This window comes from Marmota monax, unplaced genomic scaffold (assembly GCF_021218885.2).
Source record: "Marmota monax isolate L192 unplaced genomic scaffold, Marmota_monax_Labrador192_F-V1.1 WCK01_AAM20220418_F8-fsc00070, whole genome shotgun sequence".
Lineage (NCBI taxonomy): Eukaryota > Metazoa > Chordata > Mammalia > Rodentia > Sciuridae > Marmota > Marmota monax.
The window spans coordinates 3,457,041-3,484,143 of NW_026692116.1; the positions used below are offsets into that span (position 1 = coordinate 3,457,041).

Consider the following 27,103-nt stretch of genomic DNA (forward strand, 5'->3'; position numbering starts at 1 on the left):
ACAAGGCCTTTCAGTGATGCGCTTAATAACAAGAGGCAATTGTCAAGGTCTGTTAATTCTACTTGCTTCCTATGACAAAAGAGAAAATAACTACAAGCTGCAGTCAGTAGTTCTCAGGTTCATAAGGGAGACTTTCTTTTACGGAAGAATTGACAAACTATAATAACATAACACTGTTTATAGTGTTCATATTTTAGATTCAATTTACATGGAGACTTGGTTGTGGTGACAGGGCAAAATATAAATATTAGTTTGACTATGTAAAAGTGTAACTGACTGACAGAAGGAAGTAGAAGAGAGGGAAAACAGGTAAGAAAAAGAGCACATATGCCCCTTCATAAAAAGGTGGGATTTAAGAAAGACTGTCCAAAGTAGATGAAATGAGAAATAAGAGTTGCTATTATCTGAAGATACCAAGTTAAGCCAGAGCAGAGGTAAAATTTTAAATGCAACTATCAAACACTGGAAGGAAGATGTAGTGTAAGAAAGCGAAATACTCATTTTCAAAAATGCAAAGTCAGTGGCTATCTAAATTTGATAAACCAGGAAACAAAGGTAAAGCATCTACTATTTTGAGCAATGGTCTTCAAATATTTGGGGGAAAGGGGGCAGTGCTGGAGATACAACCCAGAGTCTTGAGCATACTATCACTGAGTGAATCCTCAGCTCCTAATTTTTTTTTCAGTTGTAGATGGACACAAAATCTTTATTTTTATTCATTTATTTTTATGTGATGCTGAGGATCGAACCCAGGGCCTCATGCATATGAGGCAAGTGCTGTATTACTGAGCTACAATCCCAGCCCCAGCTCCTAATTTTTTTAATGGTACAACCCTCTCAAGGAAAATATTTCTAGGCCTAAATCTCCAACAATATAGACACACATCTTGAATCTCGAATATATTGATTTATATTCCACATAATTGTATGTCTATAATAATCTATTATATGTATATTGTAACTTGTATAAAAATAGAAATTAAAAATATATAATAATAATTTTGAATGGATTCTTCAAGGAGGAGAGGTGCTTAAGACACAGTTCTACAATTTAGTGGTGTAGCCAGCAGAAAATCCCAAAATAAAAGTGGTTACAAAAGGCTACCTTTGGGTAGTAAAGCAAGGCAGGGAGAGGCAGAAGGCGGGAATGATGGTTGCATCATGTGCTCATCTATGCTATGTTACTTATTTTGTACATGTATAATTTCAGGTAAGGAGTTAGTTGATCTAATCAGCTCCATAAAACTCCACATCTATACGTGTGTTTAAGCCAATTCATTTATTCAACAAACATTTGTTGACCATCCATTTTGGGTAAGGCATAGGAGACCAAGAGAGGGAACTTGACATTTCAGCTCTTAAGAAGACCACAGCCTCGGGCAGAAGAAAAACAGGAAAAAACACTGATGGCATTTCAATATCCAAAGTGCTGTAAGAGGAGAGAGTATGTGTATGCCGGCGGGGGTGGGGAGGATGTCATTTGGTCTCAGTCTGGGACACAGAGGAGGTACAGATAAAGTACACTAATACCTGTGGGATGTTATGGAGGGATTGCGGAAAGGTAATTTCCTCTCTGAGTTGAAATTTAAAGGACAAGTTGAAAAGTGAGAATAAAACAGGTATGCAGGGCGAATGGAGGGAAGGTGTTCCCAGGGCAAAAAGGAAAAGTGAGGTGGAGAGTTGGACAGAAGAGAAAGCATGTGTTATGTTTGGGAAACTGAAGTTTTTCAGGATCCCTAGGGCAAATGGTATCTGAAGTGGGCAAACGGTGTCTGAAGTGGTAATGGCAGGAATGAGAAGGCAAGGGTCAGAAATGAAGGGTTCACGCTCAGCACCGTGAGGGGTCTCTTGAAGGCAATGGGAAGCCTCTGAAAGATGTCACCAGCAGGGAGGGAGACCTGATGAGATCTGCCCTTTGGGGAAGATTACTCTGAAGAAAGGTAGAAGGAGGATTGATCTGAAAGGGGTAGATTAGGCTATTTCAGTGGGCCTAATAAGGCAAAAGGAAAGTATGAATTATACTACCAGAAGAAAAAAGAAGAGATGATACACTGACATGTTATTTTGGAGGTGCACTCTCTAGGAACTGCTAAGGGATTAAGTATGAGATTAAGAAAAGAAGGAGTGTCTAAAGAATGTGGACATCTTCCTCTCTGTGTAACTGGAGACTGCCACTAACTGAAATGAGGAAAGATGCAACTTTGACAGGCAGAAGTTTAGGTTTGGATGTGTTGAATATCTGGAGGGTTATCCAGAGGTAGATAACAAGCTATTGGAAATGTAGAACTGAAGTGCTGGGGAGAGGTTTGGTCTGGTAACACACAGTCAACACCTCTTACTATTTGGGTTATAGTAGAAGCCATGTGAAAAAGACATAATTACCTAAAAAGACTACATAAAGTGAGAAGTAGGAAGTTAGAATCCCAGGGAAAGCAGTGGGCAAAGGAAGATGAGACAGCAAACAAAAGTATAAAAGTTTCATCAGGGCAGAACGATGGAAGGTCAGTGAAGCCAGGAGGTTCTGTGTGAAAAAAGAGTGGCTGAAAGGACAGATCTTAAGATCCAGGCTGAATAGGGAAAGGAGGAAGGCCACAAAGGGACTGACAGACTGGAAGGAATGGGAGTGGCAAGGGCCCCTAATCCTGATGTATGCCTATAATAATCTATTATATGTATTTGTAACTTGTATTGTGAGGCACAGGGTTTGATCCTCAGCACCACATAAAAATAAATTTTAAAAAATAAATATATTGTGTCCATTTACAACTAAAAAAAATTAAAGAATAATAAATAAATAAAATCAAGCAAAACTTCTGAAAGGGGTAAAGAATGACAACTTTAATTAATTATAATAGAAAGAGATAACATTTTAAAGGACCTTATTGTTCATAAAGTGATATTTTCCCACTCTTAATTTCAGTCTATATAAGAGTACAAATGATTCAAGAATAGTGTCAATTGTAAAAACAAATATTTCCAAAGACAACTATTTGCATTTTCCTTCCTTTAATAAATATCCCAAGACTCTACAGTAATTGCCAGAATGATAAACACAATAACAGCACTCATTCAAAATTTCTTCTTTGGTACCACCTTTAAGCCTATAAGGTTTAAAACCTAAAAGCAATGGGAAAGAAACAAAATATCTTAGGAAATTATTATTTTTTTAAAGAATATTTAACATGCAATATCCTCACAATTGCACAGTTCATCTTTTCTTTTTTTTAAAAAAGAGAGAGAGAGAGAGAGAGTTTTTTTTTAATATTTATTTTTTAGTTTTTTTGGCAGGCACAACATCTTTGTTTGTATGTGGTGCTGAGGATCGAACCCGGGCTGCACACATGCCAGGCGAGCGCGCTACCGCTTGAGCCACATCCCCAGCCCAGAAATTATTGACTTAACTGTTAAGATTCAGTTTTATCTTTCTATGGTAGGAAGAATTCTAAAGATGTCCCCCAAGATTCCTATACCTTAGTTATTCAATCAGACACTGCTCTAGGAATCGTTGTGAAGGAACTTTGCAGGTGGAATTAAGGTTACTAATTAGATGACTGAAACAGATTATCCTGGAGAGTCCAATCTCATTGAAGAAGCCTTTTGAAGCAGAAGAAGTAGGCAGAATAGTTAGCAAGATACTCAGAGGAAGGAAGAGAGGAGATGAGGCAGAAGGGGAAGTTGGAGAGACTGACACTAAGGACTTCACCCACTGTTGCTGGCTTTGACAATGGGAGGAGAGTCAAGAACCAAGGAATGCTGGTGACCCCCAGAGGCTGAGAATAACCCCCAGTCAATATGCAGCAAGGAAATGGGGATCTCAGTCTCACAACCACATGGAATTGAATTCTGACAACATCGTGAAAGAGTCTGGAAGCCAATTCACTTCTAGAACTCTAGAATGAACCTCAGTCTTGGAGACACTGTGATATCATCCCTGTGAAAGCTGAAGCAGAGAGCCAGCCAGGTCACACTTTCCAGACTTATGACCTATAGAACTGTGAGATCAGGGTACAAATAATTGGACATTGTTTTAAGTTGGTAAATTTGCAGTAATTTATTATAGGAACATTGGAAAACTAACACATTTTTCATAAATCGCTGACTTCAAATGTGCTCTGTCAAATCATTTTTCTGTCCGTTAAAGTAACTTTGAACAGAGTTTAACATTTCCAATCACACTCAGTTATTATGAAATCCAGTCTATTTTCCTTTAACTTATTTTGAAAATATTTAAACCTACAGAAAAATTTTTTAACAATAGTACAGTTGTCATTCCTATACCTATATTCATCAATCCCCTAAATGATATTTGACAATATTTGGAAATGTCACTACTAGGTATGCTATTGGTATCTAGTGGTTAGAGCCCAAAAATGCTGCTAAATATTCTACAATGCAGAACCCCACACAACAAAGAATTATCAGTCCAAAATCAATAATGCTAAGGTTAAGAAACCCTGCTCTCTGAATATATATACACAAACATTTTTTTTCCTGAACTTCTTGAAAGTAATTTATGGACATTATGATACTTTTTACATAAATACTTCAGTTTATATTTATAAAAACAATGACACTATCTCATATAACATAAGCTAACATTGATATAATACTACCCAAAAAAGTCCATTTTTAAATTTCCCCATAATCTTAAAAAAAATGTCCTTTTGGGCTTAAAAAATACAGGATACAATCACGGGTATATAGATCTACATGCTGATCAATGTTTTAAATGTAAAATAAATAAGCAGCTCTGATTTTCAAGCACTGGGGAGTATAACTGATGCCAGTGCTAAGATCTAGTAGTCTGTAACTCTGGCACTATATTATTTCTAGAATGGTCTACTAATTTGTAGATCCACACCTCACACCCATAGAATGGTCATCCTCCCCCTCTACCAAAAAACAAAAAAACACACAGACATAACAAATGTTGGAGGGGATATAGAAAAAGTAGAACCCTTGTGCATTGTTGGTAGGAATGTAAAAAGGGGCAACCACTATGGAAAATTGTATGAAGGTTCTTCCAAAAATTAAAAATAGAATTACCATGATCAAATAATCCCACTCTAGGTACAGAAAATAATTGAAAGCAAGATCTCCAAAGAGATATTTGCACTTCTATATTCACTGCAGCATTATTGACAATAGCCAAGAAGTAGAAGCTATTTAAACATCCATCAACTGATGAATGAATAAAGAAAACGTGCTATACACGCAGAGTAGAATACTACTTAGCCTTAAAAAAAAAGAAGAAAATTAGGGGTTGGGGCTGTGGCTCAGCAGTAGCACACTTGCCTGGCATGTGTGAGGTACTGCGTTCGATTCTCAGCACTATATATAAATAAATAAAATACAGGTCTATCTAGAACTAAAAAAGAAATCTTAAAAAAAGAAGAAAAAGAAGAAGAAAATTAGTTGAGTATAATGGCACATGTTTGTATCCCATCTACTTGGAAGGTGGAGGCAGGAGGATTGCAAGTTCAAGGCCAGCCTCAGCAACTTAGCAAGATCCTCAGGTACTTAGTGAACGCTTATCTCAAAATGAAAAACAAAAAGGATTGTGTTTGGAGCTCAGTGGTAAAGCACTCCTGGATTCAATTCATCCCTAGTATCATTAGAAGAAAGGGGGCATGGAGGGAGAGAGAGAGAGGAAGGAAGCAAGGAAGGAATTCTGCCAACTCAATAACATGGATGAATCTTGAGGACATTGTGCTAAATGAAATAAGGCAGTCACAAATAGACAAATAATATTACATGGTTCCATTTACATGAGGCATCTAAAGTAGTCACTAATAGAAACAGAAAGTAGGATGTGGTTACCAAGAACTAGAGGGTAAGAAGGAAATAAGGAGTTGTTCAACGGGTGGAGTTCCAATTTTGCAACATGAAAAAGTTCTAGAGATCTGCAGCACACAAGATACATGTTAAAATTACTGTATTGTATGCTTAAAATAGTTAGAACGATGAATTTTATGTTGTTTTTGATCACAATTTTAAAAAAGTGGGCTGGGGTGCTGGGGTTGTAGCTTAGTGGCAGAGATTTGCCTACCATGTGTGAAATACTGGGATCAATCCTCAGCATCACATAAAAATAAATAAATAAAATAAAGGTACTGTGTCCAACTAAAAAAAAAGTAACTAAAATACCATGACCAAAGCTAAAGAAATATTTAAATTCATTTAATACCTACCTGACAAAATAAATAAAACAGAAAAACAAAAAACCACCAAGAACTACTAAAGACAAAGATAAATTCATCTAGTAATATTGTTGAAAATATTCATAGTTCAAAGCTGAGCATGATGAGATGTGCCTTTAATTCTATCTAAATTAAAGCTGAAGTAGGAGGATCACTTGAGCCCAAGAGTTGGAGGTCAGCCTGAGTAACATTGTGAGATGTCTAAAAATGTACGTGTTAAAAATGTTAAAAGTTTGACTTTTCAGTCCAACAATGTAAAAATATGGTACTTATCAGAATGATACAGTATTTTTAAAATATTTATTTTTTAGTTTTTAGGTGGACACAATACCTTTATTTTACTTTTATGTGGATGGAGGTTATGGGTATGTGAGAGTAGGAGTTATATGAGAAACTCTTTGTATTCTCTCATTTTTCTGAGATCCTAAAACTGCTCTAATTTTTTTTTAAGTCTTTAATTTAAAAAACAAAAAAGTCCTGGTGCACTTTCACTCTATGCTGCAGCCTCAAGAAGTGTGGTAAGGATGTAATCTGCCTGAGGATTCACCATTTGTTTGAGTTTCCAACAGGGGCAGAAATACAACTAATGGTGGGGGCTTCGGTTGTGGCTCAGTGCTAGAGCACTAGCATATGTGAGTCACTGAGTTTATTCCTTCAGCACCACATTAAAAAAAAAAGAAAAGAAACACAACTAATGGTAACATCAAATGGCTACATTATAATTCTGTGCTTAAATTAATACATGGCATGTACATGCTCTCTAGACACACAGTCTCAGAAAGCTAGTCACAGCTCTGGAGATTTTGTTTTAGGCACAGGCAAGACCTTGTGCCTTTTCCCTCTGTAGTCTTTTGGGACAGAGAACAATCACCAGCTCTAATTATCTTTAGATTTAAAATAATCACGGAGACTGAAAATGGGCAAGAAACCACATTACTTTTACTACAGCATTTGTCAACATTGTCACTATTACCAGTTAATCCATATCAGTAACCCCATCTGGCACTAAATCCCACAAAATATAAACATTAGGTCATAAAAAAAACCCAAACTATTTGAAAAATAGTGCTTATATAAGCCAAAGAGGCAAGTAGCAGAAATATTCAACAAGCACAAACTGCTTAATTAGAACATACCATCTACCCATTCATTCATGACAACCCTTCTGAACACATACTGAAATTTCCAGTGCAGTCATTTTGAGGATGCCTTAAGAAAACTTAAATGTTTGCAATCTCAAGAGCTTGAAAATCTTCAAAGGACCCTAGGACTTCAGACATCAAATTCCATTAGAATCTGCCATCTTTTTATATGCAACAGGGTGTGGGAAGAATGACTGGAATGAAAAATGTATATTATCTAAGTATAGTGAATCACCCCTAAATTGTCTTTTCTTACATTCTTTCAGGATTTAATGATAGTGTGAAAGAAGCAGGTATTCTATCCTAAAAACAACAAATTAATTATTGGGCTGCTGTGTTAACAGCCTCATTCAGACTGAGTAAACCCTAAACAAAGATCTCCATTTGCAGAAAACACACTGCTAAAAACTCTCAAATGCAGGTACTATTTTGGATTACCACGCTTACAGTGCACAAGTAGTATGTGCCACAATGGTGAATGGAAGCAAAAACGCTGCCTAAAAATGATTTAAACTGGTTACATGCCAATAGTTTCTGATCTCAGGGGCAGGATTGCTCTCTTCAATATGCTACAACATTTGGCCAGTCCAGGAAGTACTACTTCCCAGGGAAGTTTCTAACAAAGCAGTGAGAAAGGATGGAAGTGTAAATTAGCTTGCTCTGGTAATGGTGCATCGCTGTGAGACGCTTGTTGCTCAGGTACACATTTGTTGGCTACCTATTTTTGAGAGATCCCAAGCCCTCCTGGGTCTCAGAAAGGATGTGCATGGCAAAGGATGCCTGCACTGCTCCCCAGGAAGGAGGTGTTCCCTGAACCAAAAACCTGGCATTAGTGGGATCTGCAAGCAGTAGAAACACATCCATGGAATAAACTCATTTCCTTTCTCTTCCTTCCTTCCTCCCTTCTTTTTCAGCTTTTTTGAGATATAATTCACATACCATACTTGTTTAATGTATACAATTCAGAGTTGTGCAGCTGTCACCACTATCAATTTTAAAACATTTCCATCTCCTCACCTCAAAAACCTCCTACTCGCCAAGCTAGGTGGTGCACACCCGTAATCCCAGCAGCTTGCAGGCTGAAGCAGGAGGATCATGAGTTCAAAGCCAGTCAGCAGAAGTGAGATGCTAAGCAACTCAGTAAGACCTTATCTCTAAATAAAATACAAAATAGGACTGGGATGTGGCTCAATGGTCAAGTGCCCCAGAGTTCAATCCCTGGTACCAAAAAAAACCCCAAAACCAAAAAACAACAACAAAAAAAACCTCCTACCCATCAGTACTTACTTTTTTAAAAAAATGTGTGTGAGTGTATACACACACACACACATAGAGAGAGAGAGTTGTAGATGAACATAATACTTTTATTTATTTATTTTATGTGGTGCTAAAGATCGAACCCAGTGCCTCACGTGTGCAAGGTAAGCACTCTACCACTGAGCCACAACCCCAGCCCTCAGTACTCTCTTCATTTTCCCCCAGCTCCAGGTTATTAATAATTTATTTCCTATCTGAATAGATTTGTCTGCTTGGGACACTTTGTGTGAATGGAATCACAGGAAAAAAAAAAAAAATATATATATATATATATATATATGTATGTATGTATGGGGTTTTTTTTTTTTTGGTAGTTGTAGATGGATATTACATCTTTTTTTATTTTTATGTGGTGCTAAACCACATTGAACCCAGTGCCTCACTGGTGCTAGGCAAGCACTCTGCCACTGAGCTACAGCCCCAGCCCCAGATTATATTTTTTTGTAACTATCTTGTTTCATATATTCAATTTTCATCCATGTTCATATATGTATCAGTATTTCATTTGACTTTATTGATGAATGGTATTCTACTGCGTGGATATTCCACAAAGTTCTTTTCTTCACAAGCAGTAAAATCGTTTTTTCTATATGAACAAAGGTATACACAGTAATTAGGTGTCCACAATAGTCCATGAATGCCTATTACAGCTGAAATTATATCATTAATTACAAAAGGCTAAATGCTTTAAGTGTCATAAACTAATGCAGTGATATCTGGATTAATAAAAACACTAAGAATGAAGCTCCTTTATATGTATGCTTAAAAGTTTTCTCCTGTAAATAACAGGAAAAGAAGGAAATTTGCAAGCCTAAGGTCTGAACACTTCAGGACATAACCGATATTTGAGCTCATTTGGCCAAAAACAAATAGAAAAACTGCAAGATAGAAATCTGGTCTCCCAAACCTCCATCTCCTCTTTCCAGGCTCGTATTCCCTTCCTCCTTTTTGAAATCAATCCATTCCTTCCTGTACTCTTTACCCCTTCTCCTACCCACAAGCAAAACAACACCTCTGATACCTGTTGAATAGCTTTAGCTTTGTTCCAAATTAAAACACATTCATGCAGCTGGGCACTATGGCACACACCTGTAATCCCAGCGACTCAGAAGGCTAAGACAAGAGGATCACAAGTTCAAAGCCAGCCTCAGCAAAACCGAGGCACTAAAGGAACTCAGTGAGACCCTGTCTCTAAATAAAATACAAAATAGGGGCTGGAGATATGGCTCAGGGGTTGAGTGCCTGAGTTCAATCCCCGGTACTCACTCACGCACTCCCCCCCTCCCCCTCGCCAAAAAAAAGAAAAAAATAAACACATTTATGCAGAAATGTTACTTAAACCAAACATTTGTATTTTAAAACATCTCCTAAAACATGAAATGAGAATTAGTTTCCCTCATGTAAAAATTTCTGACATAAACTAGCTGGTAAGGAAAGAGCTTTTTATTTTGTTTTTGCCAAAGAGACCCTTTCAAATCATAACAGACCCTCTCCGTGGCAAATCAAAGTTAGCGAGTAGTCTCAAGATGATGCACAACTAGTAAGAAGGTGGGGGGGAAATAAAAAAAACTGTTATTAATTTTGTTAGGCATAACAGAGGTATTATGATTATGGCTGAAAATATTCTTATCTTTTAGACATGTATACGAAAGCATTTGGATAAAATAATGTGATGTCTGAGATAGACTTTAAAATACTTTGGCTAAAGGCTGGGGATGTAGCTCAGCGGTAAAGCACTTGCCTAACATGAACAAGGACCTGGGTTTGATTCCCAGCACAGTAAAAAAGAAAAGGAGAATGAACACAAAATAGTTTTTCAGTAAGCCTTTGCTCTTTTCCTTCATAACACTTACTGTTACCGTAAATTCCTGAGATTATGTGATTAATTTCCTTGACTAGAAATTAAACTGCATGAGGACCACAAAGATGTTTGCTTAGCTCCCTCAGAATTTCCATTACCTCATGTAGTTTCTGACATACAGGCATCTAATAAATATGTACAAAGTAACTGACTGAATCAATGGGGTCATAGCACCTAGGTCAAAAATGTTCAATAAGTCAAAGGCAGGGCTAGAAAACCTGGAATCTCTAGTTGAAGGGATTCAATGTATTTCTCTATTTGTATTTATCATTTAACTTCACATGCTTCTCTTAAAAATGTAGTAAAGGTGTCACAAAACAGATTCAGCTTCATCTAGCTCACCCAATGATAAGAATGCCAATCTCCATTTTGTGATATGGAAACAGAAGAACCAAAAAGTAAGTTAACTTTTCAAGGTCATAATAAACTAGATGCACAAATGTAAACAGAACTCAGCTTTGTTCTCATGCCTCACATTGTTCCTCAAGGAACATGATTTTATTCTCAAGAAAAATACAAAAGAAGTGGGGAGACTGGGAGAGAGCACTGAATCCGTGTTTCAAATGCAAGCACTTTCTGCAGGTGAAAAACAAGCTTTTTTGTTGTTGTCTTCTTTGTTCCCCTCATAATGAACTCAGCCATGTTCAGTAATAGGACATAACATTTAATGGCTGTAGTCTCTCCGGTAGAGCCCCACCTCATCTGCCAATGAAACCTATTGCCTCTAAAAATTGATTATCACTCCATTCCTTCAATTTTAGGAATCTGAGGCCAAGAAATAGCAAACAGCTTGCCTCAAATAACACAGCTTTCCAGTGCAGAGCAGGGAGTTCAAAGCCAGCCTCAAAGCCAGTCAAGCAAGAAAGACTCAGAGGGTTGTTCAAAATGCAAATTCCCCATTCCCCCACTTATCATGCCTGACTCAGTAGATCCTGGATGGGGCCCAGGAATTCATATTTTTAACAAGTTCCTGTTGATCATAATGGGCAGCCTGAACAAATAGCCTCTAAAGGAAATAGAACTCTCCAAGCAGGCTAGTGGTTATGGGCAGACACGTCCATTTCATAAGTGTGAGCTGATGGATGTTTGGAAGCTTTGCTTATGACAGAAGGGATATTGAAGGAGGCAGATTTGTGCAATTCATCCCCTTTGTCTGGGACTGTTATCGGTGACTGATATTTGTCAAATGAACCTGGAAGTGGCTCAGTTACCAATGTTGTCCTAGTAGGAACCCAGGCATGTAAGCAAAAGCAATGGATCAGATCCATTTTTCTGTAAACATCTCCCTCTCCACACTAAGGCGAAACAGAATTTCCAATTAACTTGGCCTTTTTGCCCCAAAGCTCATTGAGAACATACACTTTATTTTGTTAGCAAGGAGGTAACAAAAATGCTGAACATGGCAGGCAAAGGCAGGACTGTTTGTCATCCTGGGTAAACAGAGCAGGAAACTCAGCCCCTAGGAAAGAACAGAAAGGCTCAGAGATAGGGCCTGGGGCCTTCTTCTACAGCCATGTCCTGTGGGGCCTGACTGAGTTGAGCCAATGGCCTCAGCAGTATTGGTCAGCTTTCTATCACTGTGACAAAATAGCTCAGAAAAAAACAACTTAAAAGAAGGAAAGAGGGCTGAGGTTGTAGATCAGTGGTAAAGAGCTTGCCTTGCATGCATGAGGCCCTGGGTTCAATCCTCAGCACCACATAAAAATAAATAAATAAAAATAAAGATATTGTGTCCATCTCTAACATATATATATAAACAAAACAACACAGTCCACAGATGCTTGGTTCTCTTGCTTAGTAATTGACTCAAGTCAAATTGAAGAAGGGCAAAACACCCATCTGGCTAGATGCTTTAGAAAATCCATTGGTGACTATTAAGAAGATGGGCCAGATATATTTTGAGGAGCAGGGCCTCTACTGATGTATTCAGTGAAGAGCTGGAATAAATTACTAAATGTATTTAACCTGCATATCTGAATATCTATGTCTTTTGCAACCATATCTTAAATAGACACCTAGAAGGTGGTGATTCAACACATGTGGGTCTGACCCAGGTACAGTATTTGGGGAAGTGAGGACTCTGGAACCATGATGCAAAAGAGCACCTCAACAGAATGGCTCAACTTCCCTGAGCCTTGGTTTTCTCATCTGCCAAGTGGAAACAAGAACACTCAGCTCCCCTTATGACTTTACTCTGCTACTGTTTGGCTCTCCACTTGGTCCCACTCCATCCATTGCTGGGGTTACACACTCAGGCCTTCTTGTACTTCCATCCCTCTATGTGCAGGACCTTTGTCCTTGCTATCTTTGTCCATCTACTTAGAACATGCTTCCCTAGATCCTACCAGGATTGGACGCTCTTCCTCAGTCAGAGTGAAAGTTGCATCTTGTTTTCTGACCATTCTGCCACTCCCTGTCTTGATTTTTGTTGCATTTTCACTTAAAGGAATTCCTGATAAGGGAGGATTGGTTTATGCTATTGTTTCCTATATGTCTTATAGCTTTTTTTGGTCCCTCTTTGTGTGATTATTATCCTCTTTAGTTTATTTATTTGGTACTGGGAATTGAACCCAGGGGTGCTTTACCACTGAGTTAAGTCCCTGGCCCTTTTTTATTTTGAGACAGGGTCTCATTAAGTTGCTTAGGGCCTTTGTAAGGTGTTCAGACTGGCCTTAAAATTGAGATCCTCATGCCTCAGCTTCCTGAGTCATTGAAATTACAGGCATGTAACACTACACCCAGCTCAGCTGTTTATTTTTATAATAAAATATTTTAATTCTTATACTTTTCAGTTTAGGTATGACCTATAACTATTTCTTTGTGGGAGTTCCATTTAACATGAGAAAAAGATGCTACTCTGATGTGAATCTATAGCAGCCTAACTTCAATAACATACAAAATGTTCCTTCTATATACATCTATCCCCTCTCCCCTTAGCTACTGATATCACAAAACTGCATGTGTATGCACTATTATTCAGTAACACAGACTAATAATTGGGGTTTTTGCAACATTGGTTTCTTTTTTTGTTTTGTTTTGTTTTAGTTGTCAATGGATCTGTTTATTTTATTTATTTATATGTAATGCTGAGGATTGAACCCAGGGCCTCATGCATGCCAGGCAAACGCTCTACCACTGAGCCACAACTCCAGCCCAACAACATTGGTTTCTTAAATCACGTGGAAAACAAAAGTGGCACTACCATTATGACCCTCACAAATTTGCCTTTACCAGAGATCTGTCTTCATACAGCTCTGAGTTCCTGTCTAACGTCCTTCTATTCAACCTGAAGAACTCCCTTCACGGAGGGGCACATCCTAGTGTTGATCAACTCCCTCTGTTCTTGTTTATCTAGTGCTGTTGTTTGAATATGTACATCCCTCCAAAATTCTTATTGAAACTTCAACAGCATTGCAACAATATTTAGAGGTAGGGCCTTCAGGAAGTGCTTAGGCCATGAGGGTCCAAACCTCATGGACAGAAAGTATACCTTTATAAAAGAACACCTGTCTAGCATGTACAAGGTCCTGGCTCAATCCCCAGCACTGCACACATACAAAAAAGTACATTCATTAAACTAGGTGTGGTGCATACATTTGTAATCCCAGCTACTTAGGACACCAGGGCAGGAGGTCATCTTTGAGGCCAGCCTGAAAAACTTAGCAATACCCTTTCTCAAAATAAAGTGAAGAGGTTTGGGGATACAGCTCAGTGGTAGAGCACTTGCATTAGCATGTGCAAAGCACTAGATTCAATTGCCAGTACACCAGATAAATAAAAAGAAAGAAAAAGCTTGAGTTGGTGAGTTCAAGCCTTCTGGCCTTTCTACCATATGAGGACACAGCAACAAGGTGCCACATTAGAAGGAGAAAGCCATCCCTCTCCATACACAGAGTCCCCTGTTGCCTAGACCTCAGATGTGCTAGCCTCCAGAACTGTGAGTGTATTTGTTAATAAATTATGCAGTCTAAAGTATTTTCTTACAGCAGCACGAAAGAACCAAAGAATCTAGAAATTCCTCCATTTCTCCCCCTTATGGAAAGGACAATTTTGCTGACCAAAGAATCCTTGGCCAACAGGTTTTGTCTTTCATCACTTTGAATATATCAATCCACTGCCTCCTAGGCTTCAGGGTTTCTAATGAGAAATCTGATGAGGACCTTATGGAAATTATGACGCACAGTCCCTTCTTCTCAGCCCCATAGATGTTAACAACATCCTTACAGTGTCTTAGGGAACACAAGGTGAATAAAGTGTTACTATCCTTTTGACACCAATCAGTCCAAGTTAAAAGAAAAAGGAATTGAATACCTTGAGTGTAGTATGATGAGGTATTGAAAAGCCACACTTTATAACAGATTTTTGGACTCAAATGAAAAAGTCATTAAAACATCCTACAGGTTTTTAATTTCCAAGCAAGGGGAATGTCAGTTCCCATAACTCATTGAAGTAAAAAAGCTTTGGAAGTCCTTTCTTATTTTTATTAATGAAGTGTAAAAGGTCCTGGAGGCCAAAAAGTGAGACAACTACTATGGATTATGCCCGGCTGTGACTGGGCCATTTCAGGATGTGACCTCACAAAGTACAAGTGTAAAGGAATTTCAACAATTCCTATAAGAACCCTGTCTTTGGATGAGTTTTTTTGTCCATAAGCCTGGAGAGCTCTTGGTTGATGACCTGTTGAACTCAGATAGTTAGCTTATTTGGTTTGGGAGTTTTGTTTGGGGGTTTCTTTGATTTGAGGTTTTTTTTAAATATTTTTTTCTAGTTGTTGATGGACCTTTATTTTACTTATTTATATGCGGTGCTGAGAATTGAACCCAGTGCCTCACACATGCTAGGTAAGTGCTCTACCACGGAGCTACAGCCCTAGCCTGGTTTGAGTTTTTAATTTTGTTTTCTTTTAGGTTTTGTTGTTTCTTTTTCCTCTTTGTTTTCTTTTTAAATTTTTTTTTTAGTTGTAGATGAACACAATACCTTTATTTATTTTTGTGTAGTACTGAGGATCAAACCCAGTGCCTCACACATGTTAAGCAAGTGCTCTTATCACTGAGCTACAACTTCAGCCCCTTTTTGTTTTCTTTTTAGCTAGCATCATTGGTGTTTCTTATTATGATTGGTAGTGAGAATAGTGACTCTACTGAAGGAATAGTGTGACAGTTCAGCTCCTCCTTTAAGGATAGTGTCCTGAAGGACATGGGACAGAGGCAGCTTTGCCCAAGTGAAATTGGCTTGCCATATCCTAATAGGTACAGAGGTGGCTATGAAAGTACTGTCAAAGGCAAAGGAGAACTTCCCCTTTATTATATCCAAAGTGGATATAATGGAGACTGTGGAACACCCAAATGTGATCCAGCTATTTCAAGCGACTGAAACCAGTGAAAACATCTACAATCAGGATGGAACATGTAAGTGGGGGACAGCTGTTGCCCCCCATCCTGGAGGCTGCTGGCACACAGAAGCAGGAGGCTCAGGGAGTGTTCAGTCAGATCACATGCACAGTGCACTACTGCCATGAGAAGTGCATCGTGCACAGAGACCCAAAGCCAGAGAACATCCTGGTGAATGCCAGAGCAAACATCCAACTCTGTGACTTTGACCTGAGTCACAGGTTCACAGCTGAGCAAAAACTGGACATGTTTTGCAGCACTCTCCCATACTGTGCCCCAGAACTCTACCAGCAAGTAAAATGATGACCCTGCAACAGATATCTGGAACCTGGGTGTCCTCCTATATTTCATGGTCACAGGTTGCCTCCCATTCAAAGCAAACATCTGTGTGCAGCTGAAGGAGCAGATTCTGCACATAGGATACAATATCCCCCTCCCATTTCCACCTCATCTGTCATTTACTGTCAATCCCACACAGAGGCCCATGGTAGGCCAAATCATGGGGCACCTGTGGCTAAGCCTGGATAAGGAATATTCAACTTAGCCAGCTATTTCCTGATGACCTACACCCCACAATAACGATGATTATGTTTGGCATAGGGTACAGCCTATACAAAACCTGGGTACTTTTATTAAAGAGAAAATTTAATGATGCTATGGCTACATATGTTATGCTCTAGCCTCAGAGAACCCCAGTTAGGCCTGTGCATCTGGAGGTTGGGCCTTGCTTTCCTCCTGCAGATCCTTCCACCTTCCCTCTCCTTTTGAAGAGGAGTGTTAGTAAGCCTCCTCTCCACACCTTCCTCTTCTTGCTGCTGAACATCAGTGGCCTGAGGAAGGTAAGCAATCAGGACAGATGGGCAGCCCAAGAGCCAGCCTGCCTGCTATTCCTCACTGCAGACTACCTGTGAGGACCCTCCCACCCCACACCCAGAATAGCCCCCCCAACATTTCCCTGTGCACCCCCCCACCCAGTTCCTAGTTGAGCTTCAGTAGGTAGGAGGTAAGGACAGCAAGTCCTCCAAGGATACATCATCTAAAAAAAATTCTCTTTTCACCAGCAAGCCCATGGTAGGACCAAAACCTGTGCCCTTGACAACAGAAGGGCTGGAAGGGAGGCCTAGGACTGTTTATGAATATCTTGTTGTGTGCCATGTTGTATAGCTCAGAAGACAGGCCCTGGATTCAGAAACAATGGCTCCAATGAATGGAGGGCAAATGGGCCCTGGATTCAGGAACAAAGTGGCTGTAATAAAAGTGGACAGCTGGGCTGGGGATGTGGCTCAAGCGGTAGCGCACTCGCCTGGCATGCGAGAGGCCCAGGTTCGATCCTCAGCACCACATACTTAAAAAAAAAAAAAAATGATGTTGTGCCTGCCGAAAACTAAAAAAAAAAAAATATTAAAAAATTCTCTCTTACTCTCTCTCTCTCTCTTAAAAAAAAAAAAAAGTAGACAGCTAAGCACAGATAAAAATGAATGGATGGCCATAGGTCCCTGAGCTTCATGGATCTTGACATCATGGCATAAGCATTGGCCAGGCATAGACTTAAACAGGTACAGAAGGAGGTGAGTGAACTGCCTTGGGCTTCTGAGCATGATTCCAGTCACCAGTACATTCAGAGCCACCTGGAGATAGGAGGGTTCCTCTGCCCCCAGCTTGGGAGAGACATCAGAGACCATTTTTCCTGGGACACTTCCCCTTGCCCTGCTCTTCTCTGTCCCGTCTCCCATGTTTCTGTGATAGCAAAGATGGTTCTTAGTACATGTGTTTCTCACAAGTCTTACAAAATTGATGCTCCAAAGATTAAAAAAAAAAAAAAAAAGGAAAAGGAAGTACCATGTAAATTAAACTTCAGTGGCTGAAAAATTAACTACAACAGTCTCAGTTGAAAATATTTTATTTTGACTTTGCCCAAACAATTTTTGAGGTTGAAGCACCTAGTAGTAGAGAAAGTGTAAAAAGCACTTATTTGCCAACAGGAAACAGAAGAAGGTTTGGCAGCTAAGTAATTTTTTTTTTTAATTTGAAGTTGTATATGGAAAGAATGCCTTTATTTTATTTGTTTACTTTTATGTGGTGCTGAGGGTTGAACCCAGTGCCTTATGCGTGCTAGGCAAGCTCTCTGCCACTGAGCTACAACCCCAGCCCTGGCAGCTAAGTAATTTGAATGCCTATTTTAAAAATTGGTTAAATTGAAATTATGGTGAGGAATAACTAACAAGAAAATTAATAGAATAAATGCTAAGATAATGCTTAAAACACTAGTTGCCTGAAATTCCAGTTCTCAAGTTTTGAATTTTTAAAAATCTATAATACTATATACCATAATACTATTAAGTCTATAATTTTTGTTGTTGTTGTCAATGGACACAACATCTTTATTTATTTATTTTTTTATGCGGTGCTGATGATCGAACCCCGTGCCTCACACTTGCAAGGCAAGCGCTCTGCCACTGAGTTACAGCCCCAGCCCCTAACATATAAAATTTTTAAAAATTATTTTATATAGAAATAAATTACTAAAATAGTACTATACTCCCAATCCTTTTACCATTATTTGTTGTTTGTTTGTTTTCAGTTTGGTTTGGTACTAGGGATTGAACCCAGAAGTACTTAATGACTGAGCCATATCCCCAGCCTGTTTTGTATTTTTTATTTTGAGACAAGGTCTTCCTAAGTTGCTGAGGCTGGCTTTGAACTTGCAATACCCCTGCCTCAGCCTCCCCAGCAGCTGGAATTACAGGTGTGAGCCACCACACCAGGCTAGTTTACCTTATTTTGGCAATAATGATGTACTAATTCAGAAAGTCAGAAATGCCAAATATTTGTCATTAGTGGAAGCATAACTATTTGTAAAAACTAATCTGAAAGCTCTTGTGCTATTCGGTATCAAAGACTGTCACATCTCTGGAAAGTGTTCATAACCAAAAAGTCTAAATCTACCACCAAATCTAAAAATTAAACATAGGTAGCTAGGTATTTTTAGTTCAAAAAAACATTTAAAATATATCAAGAATCATATGTTGGGGATAGTATGGAAAGCTTTTTTTTTTTTTTTTTAACTCACATAAAAGGTTACATGCCCAAAAACGTAATTTTAGACTGGGTTATACATACGTTACTTGAGGAACAATTGCTACTGGTGGTGCTGATACAAAGATTCAGAACATTCCGTTTTATTCTTAGCCCTTAGTATCATGAATTGTCATATCATGCTTCCAATCTGCACTTACATCACTCATCTCAGGGTCATGATTAACACATAAAATTTTCAAACAAAAACATAAGGTTTACTTGTCTCATGACGGTTCCTTCTCAACTTTTTTCATAATTTTTAAAAGCACCAGCAGACCCAAACTACCCTACCAATACCTTTAAGTCTTTTAATGCAAACGGTAAAGGAATAGTGCCCTCTGAATGCACAGAACACTGCTGACCCACATGAGGCATTGATTTGTAGTTGTTTTTCCATTGGAGTGATGGATTTGTGTTCAGCTACTCGCGATGTCTGCTAGGTCCCCCTGGTGACCAAACAGTACATGAAGGCAGTAGTAGGGTTCGAAAGCATAGACTGGTAGCGGAACAGAGGGTGGAAGGAGAAATCATGAAAAATTAACACGCGAACAGTACACACGACATGACTGAGAATTACGTTTGCATTGCTGGGGTACTGGAGATCCGCACACCAGTCACTGTCCCCTTTCCTTTTCAAAAGCAAATACACATAGCCTAGAGCTTCTCATCCCTACCTCCCATTTAAATCACGGGTGTGATGGAAAGACCAAGCCAAGGGGCTCAGCACGAGGCACACGCCGCTTTGGGGGGTTTGGGGAAGCATGGATGTGACAAATTGTCATAATTGTCTAAAATATGGAGGAATGACACACCACCTTTCCTACCACTGGCTCAAGACCCGAGACAGAGTGAGGAATAGCTAGCCAGGGAATGGGGGGGCCAGGAGAGGGGGAACACTGAAACCAGGAAAAAGGCGACGGCACGTCCCAAGCTCCGACTGAAAGGGCGCAGGGCAGGGGGCAGCGCCCGGGGCGCAGGATCGCACCCGGGTCGCGTCTCGGGGCTCTCAGGGTGCACCCAGCGCGAGGGCTAGCCCGGGCGGGACGAGCCGGGCTTCGAGCCCAGCCGGCTGAGGCGCGGGAGGCACAGCGGCAGCAATGGGGGGCGCAGGCGGCGCCGCCGCCGAGGGGCTGCGGCGCCCGGACGACCGGAGAGGGCGCGCCGCCAGGTGCTGGACGGCAGGGGGCAGCGGGGTTCGGGCGGGCGCCGACCCTGGGAGGAAGGAGGGGGACGGGCGAGTCCCGCGGGACGCGGAGGGCGCGCGGCCCGGTGCGCCCGAGGAGGGTGGCGGGGCAGCCACTGGCCTACCTGGAGATAACAAGGTTTCCTTAGCCAGGCCCCCGGACAGAGACTCCTCGCCATGGTAATCACACATCGCCCCGCCGCGCCGCAGTCAGAGGCGGACCAGAGCGCTGGCGGCCGGGCTCCCCGCCTCCCCGCCCCCTGCCCGGTCGGGCCCGCCCACTCTCCCGCCCCCGCCGGGCGCGCGGCGCGCTACCCCCGGCCCCACTGCAGTGACGGCGGCGGACGGCCCGAGGCCCGGCCTCCTGCTCTGTTCGCCGAGCCGCCGCGGCTGTCAGAGCGGCTGCCGCCGACTCCGCCATAAAGGGGAGTCGCACCTCGTCTCCGCCGACACAAATCCAATTGCTCCTCGCGCTTAAAGGGGAGGTGCGCGGAGGAAGGAGGAGGCGCCGCGGAAGCGCAAGTGTTGCAAGCTCAGCTCGCCAAGGGAGGATGGTAGCCAGCAAGGGGTGTGCGCCGCGGAAGCTGGAGCGCCGACCCCTCAGTGAAAGCCGACCTTGTCACTTGCTGGGGCTCTCCGCTCCCAGCACTGCGCCTGGCCACGCATCCCATCACCCTGCTTCGGCGGGACGGATCCTCGCTCTGGACTCTGCCCTTTGAGTCAAAACGTGTCTGAGCGTGTTGTATCAAAATTCAAAGGAAGCTTTGGGCTTCTTCCTTGGGGACAGACTTGTTTTACCTTGCGCGCGCGCTGCGTTCAGTCGGGTGGGGAAAAGGGGTGTCTGCAGCATCCAGAGACTGGACCCGCGCGTCTTGGGAGAACTGTGTTCTGTGCCCACCGAGGACTGGGCTCCCCTCTGTTAAACTCAGTGGTCTCTGGTGGACTTCAACTTTTTTTTTTAATGTACTTTTTATTTTTTACAATTCCGACTTTTTTGGTTTGTTGTTTTCAAGACAGCTTCGGAGTTTTTCTGGCCCCACCCAAGAATCCTGATCCAAAACGCGGGGTGGGGGGGACTAAATTAAATACAGTCGTGAAGGCAAGAGACCTGGGACGTGGCATAGCTTCTCAGTTAAGGCTACATAACACAGGGTGTGGTGTCTTTCTTTTGACAGGTCCAAATAAGGGAAAAAGGAGCCACCCTAGCAGGAGAACAGCTGTTGATCCCAGTGACTTTTATGGAGGAAGATGCGGGTTTTACATCACTTTACCCCACATACCACGTTTTCACGTGGTGCCAACAACGTTTGGTCATTCAGAGCTCACAGGCTCCTTGTTTTGAGAAGTGGTTTCCCCAGAAGCAAACCTTTACGCATTCTCATGTTGAGTTTTTACATAAACTTTGTTCTGGTGTTTCCAGTTTCAGTAAGATAAAGATGGATCATACTAGTTTTACTCATTCATTCAGCAAATATTTATTGAGTACCCAGACACAGTTCAAGTTGTTTTGGCTATACACACAAAATAGACAAAAATCCCTATCCTCGAAGATATTACATTTTGTGGTGGAGGGGAGGCAATAAACAATAAAAGTAATAAATACATAAAATCAAATAGGCTGGGCAGCTGGGGACACATGACTGTAATCCAGTGACTTGGGAGGTTAAGATAGGAGGATCACAAGTTTGAGGTCAGCCTGGGCAACTTAGCAAGACCCTATCTCAAAAAGAAAAAAAAAAAAAAAGAGCTGGGGATGTAGCTCAAGTTCACTGGCAGAGCACTCACCTATCATGTGTGAAGCCCTGAATTCAATCTTCAGGAGCCTGGCCACTAAAAATAATAATAAAGAATGTGAGGAGAATGATTGGAGATGACTATTATAGACAATTCTTTTAATAAATTCTCCTAGGGGGAGGAGCAAAATGAGACAGTGATTTTTTTTTAATAGAAAGAAATATTTAGTTATGATGGACATGATACAAAAGAAATAATATCAGAACAAGAAGAGAGAATTACTAGTGTGGTGTCCTTGAGAGATTTGGGGTTTGGAATCTAGCACAGAAGGATCATCATTTACAGTTTGAGATTCTTTGGGGACAGTAGGACAGGCTCCCCAACTGCTCCATAAATGACTTAAGGTAGTCAGAAATCTTATTACACACCTCCTATCTTTCCAGATCATTCCCTCTTTTCTCTTGACTCCTATAATCTCCCAAACCCTCCCACCACGGACTTCTAATTCATTGATCCTACCACCCTTTCACTGTCTTTAACTTCTCCATATTCACTTCTCCCCCCCTTAACTCATCTAAAATTATATGGTGAAATCATAATCACTCCTTTGCTTACATCCTCTGTTCCTTGATCCTCTCTTTTTTCCTATTCCCTTGGCAAAATTTGATTAAATGGGATTCTCAGCCTAGTCTGAGCCTGTATCCTGGCCCCTAATTATTGCTAAGGAAAGAAGAGCAGTGGCACTGACTTGTCCCACTTAAATTCATGTCTATGAATTCAAGTTAGCCCTTAATGACACTCAGTAAGCATACAATTTTTCCTAACCCATCTTCCCATTATCCTAAATAAATATTTCACACCCTTCTCTCTTCAAACTTCTACTCATCTTTCCCACTTCCTCATAGCTAATAACATTAATTCCAGTGGGTTTTTTTTTTAATTTTTTCAGTTGTCAATGGATCTTTATTTATTTATATGCAGTGGTGAGAATCGAACCCAATGCTTCACACGTGCTAGGCAAGTGCTCTACTGAGCCACAACCCCAGCTCCTCCAATGTTTTTTAAAGAAAATTGAAACAGAACAGAACTTACAGAACTCCTCATACAGGAGCACAGACTTCCAAAGGTCAAGGGGAAAAAATAATCTGTAAAGACAGGAAATGTGTAATAAAAATTCGGACTCCATTTATTACATTTGATATATTATAGTTTTCAAGCCCTACTACCCTTTGTGCCCCACATCTGAGCAACTGATAAGAAAACCCAGGGCCTTTCATGCCAGCAGGAAGTCTTCCCATCCCCAACCACCATAAAACCCTGAGTCTCCTTTCTCTGCTCCCTTAAGTCATTTATGGACCAGTTGAGAAGCCTGCCCTACTGTCAGTGTCTCACTGTGTAGTAAACCTTTTTATTCTCCTGATGCATGTGTAGCATCATCCACTTCAACATCCAAACCAAATTTGGGGTGGAGGAGTCCATCCCACTTCTGCAAAATTACCACAGTGAGATGCACGAAATTGAGATTATGGTGAAGTCTAGGGTGGAATTCGACCATGGCAGTGAGTGGTGAAAGTGCCATATCGTTGGCAGAGAGTCAAGATCAGAGCACCACAAATATTATAAATGTACATATTAGGGGCTGGGGATGTGGCTCAAGCGGTAGCGCGCTCGCCTGGCATGCGTGCGGCCCAGGTTCAATCCTCAGCACCACATACAAACAAAGATGTGGTGTCCACCGATAACTAAAAAAAAAAAAAAGATAAATAAATAAATATTTAAAAAAAAAATAAATGTACATATTAAAAGCAAGACTTAGAACAAGAGAGGTGCTGAAGAGGGTGCCAGTAGCAACAGCTAAAGTCCTTGAGAAATAAAACACTGGGCTGGGAATGAAGATCACTGCGAGGCCCTGGGTTCCATCCCAGCAAAACACACATACACCAAAACAAACATGAATATCAATGGTACACAATAGAAGACACAGAGACAAACCCACATAAATACACTTATCTCATACTAGACAAAGTCACCATAAACTTATATTGGAGGAAAGCCTTTTCAACAAATGGTGCTGGGAAAACTGGAAATCCATATGCAACAAAATGAAATTAAACCCCTATCTCTCACCATTCATAAAACTCAACTCAAAGTAGATCAGGGACCTAGGAGTTAAACCAGAGACTCTGCATCTATTAGAAGAAAAAGTGGACCCTAATCTCTATCATCTGAGATTAGGCCCCAACTTTCTTAATAAGATTCCTGTAGCACAAGAATTAAAACCAAGATCAATAAATAAGATGGCCTCAAACTAAAAAGTTTCTTCTCAGTAAAAGAAACAATCTGTGAGGTGAATAGAGAGCCTACATCTTGGGAGCAAATTTTTATCCATCATTCATCACATGGAGCACTAATCTCTAGGGTATATAAAGAACTCAAAAAGCTAAACATCAAAATAATAATAATAATAATAATAACCTAATCAATAAATGGGCCAAGGACATGAACAGACACTTCTCAGAAGAGGTTATACAATCAATCAACAAATATATGAAAAAATGTTCATCATCTCTAGCAATTACAGAAATGCAAATCAAAACTACTCTAAGATATCATCTTGCTCCAGTCAGAATGGCAGCTATTATGAATACAAACAACAATAAGTGTTGGTGAGGATATGGGGAAAAAGGCACACTTATACATTGCTGGTGGGACTGCAAATTGGTGCAGCCAATATGGAAAGCAGTATGGAGATTCCTTGGAAATCTGGGAATGAAACCACAATCTGACCCAGCTATTCCTCTCCTAGGTCTGTGCCCAAAGGACTTTAAAAAAGCATACTATAGGGACACAGCCACATCAATGTTTATAGCAGCACAGCTCACAATAGCTAAACTGTGGAACAAACCTATATGCCCTTCAGTAGTTGAATGGATTAAAAAATATGGCATATATACACAATGGTACTACTCAGTAATAAGAGAGAATAAAATCATGGCATTTGCAGGTAAATGGATGGCATTGGAGAAGATAATGCAAAGTGAAGTTAGCCAATCCCCAAAAAACAAATGCCGAATGTTTTCTCGAATATAAGGAGTCTGACTCATAGTGGGGTAGGGAGGGGGAGTAGAGGAAGTCTAGATAGGGTAGAGGGGTGGGAGGAGAAGGGAGGGGGCAGGGGATTAGCAATGATGGTGGAATGTGATGGACATCATTTTCCAAAGTATATGTATGAAGACACGAATTGGTGTGAACATACTTTATAAACAAACAGAGATATGAAAAACTGTGCTCTATATGTGTAATAAGAATTGTAATGCATTCCACTGTCATGTACTTAAAAGATAAAATCAATTAAAAAAAGTGAAAAATATTTTAATTGAATATGTATTTCGTTCTCCCTTACATAAAAAATGGATTATTTTATTAGCTTTTTAAAACTGCACAATGAAGATCTAATTAGACTGATAAAAAATGTACCAGTTAGAGCAATATCTAAATGACACTCCTTTCCTTTTCACCTTGACAGTAGTGTTGGATCACAGAATTCAACTCACATTCTTCAAGGATATTTTAGAAACCTATCATACTTTTAGTCTGTGATTTAGTGGACATTTACAAATGGGAACATTTTACACAAACATCCAGATTTTTGGCTTTTGTGAAAACTCCAAGATGGTTAACCAAACCTTTCATTCACACACCAATGGTGGGCTGGCCAGCCTCTGAGGTTTGTGGTTTGCCACCATCCCTACTTCTCCTGCTCCAGCCCCCAGCATTTATTTATCTTTCTTGTCTGACCCCTGTCAGCATTTAACTTTGTGACCTCTGAGTTAAAGTCATAGTAAGTGGTTTAGGAAAATATATTCAAACAGGAGCTTCTTGGAATGGGAAGCAAGGAAGGGACTAAGTGAAGAGGATGGAAGGGAGGGAATTAGGCTGGGGAGTAATTACTCCATTAAAGGTGAACCCAAGGGCTGAGAGTGTAGGTCAGTGCCATTCTTAAGGCACTGGGTGTGATCCCCAGCACTGGAAAAAGAGAGAGAGAGAGAGGGAATTCATCTTTTACCTGAAATTCCATAGACAACAGAACCAGCAAATGAATATATCCATCTTCTTATGACAATAGATAGTGCAGGGTATTGGTAAGGCAAGGTGATGGCTGAATTTGCACCCTTGGAAAAGTGCAATCTGTTATGATTTAGTCATGAGAACCCAGACTGAAATGAGAAACAGGGCTTGCTTTTTTTTTTTTTTTTTTTAATCTCCCATGAAAAAGCACATTAGAGATTGGAATAAGGAAACACAATGGTTCTATTTTTCCACTAACACTACCACCAAATATTAAGAATCTCTTGTGTCCAAAATGTTATAAAATGCTGTTCACAGTATGGAATACAAGAAAGTTATTACAAAGTAGGCCTAGTATTTTGTGTCGATATGGAATGAAAAAGCTTAAAATGATTAGATTAGAATTTGAAGGTAAATTGTAATTCATTGTTATGTTCCTAATACATAACATAGCACCTGGCATATGAAAGGTAATCCATAAACATTTGTTGAAAGAATGAATCAGTAAACGAGGCTTCCAAGAGGATAAAAGTTATAAAAATAGTTTAGGTTTAAAAAAATATTTCAGGCTGTTGTGATGATGCACACCTATAATCCCAGTGACTCAGGAGGTAGAGGTAGGAGGAATAAAAGTTGAAGCCAGCCTCAGCAACTTAGTGAGACCCTGTCTCAAAATAAAATAACAAAGACTGGGGATATAGCTCAGTGCCAGTACCCACCCCACCCCCCAAAACAGATCTTTTAAACTTGAAAGCAACCTTCAAAATCTGAAACAGAATCATGAACGCCAGTCTTTATTTTGTTCATTATTCTTACTGATACATTCCTTTAGGAAATGTTGTTTTGATATTTCTTCAAGAAAATAAGCCTACAATAATTTGATGCTAGGATTTTGTCTAACTTGAAGTACAGCAATATATTTCTGGAAAGTAGAATTCTCCCTAATGAAAATGCTGCACTAAAAGACTTAAATTGAGAATTCATAATGGCTGTGATGAGTGTATCCGAAATGAATATCATGGAAGTTATTGAAGAGATCACTTTATCATGGCGGGTTAGTATCTCCTGAAGGATATGAGCTTATTCTGAGACTGGCAGTAGTCTGAGGATTTGTTTGTTTATTTGTTTTG

The 27,103-nt window shown here is 40.2% G+C and overlaps 1 protein-coding gene across 1 annotated transcript in view; it reads right to left on the minus strand.

Moving 5' to 3' along the window:
* Dipk1a (divergent protein kinase domain 1A) overlaps positions 1–20,417 on the minus strand; it is a 104,756-nt gene extending 84,339 nt beyond the window's left edge. The window contains exon 1 of the mRNA XM_046461833.2: positions 20,297–20,417. Coding sequence (XP_046317789.1) covers positions 20,297–20,350 — 54 coding nt within the window. The 5' untranslated portion in view covers positions 20,351–20,417. The remainder of the gene's footprint in view (positions 1–20,296) is intronic.
* Between the last annotated feature and the right edge of the window lie 6,686 nt (positions 20,418–27,103).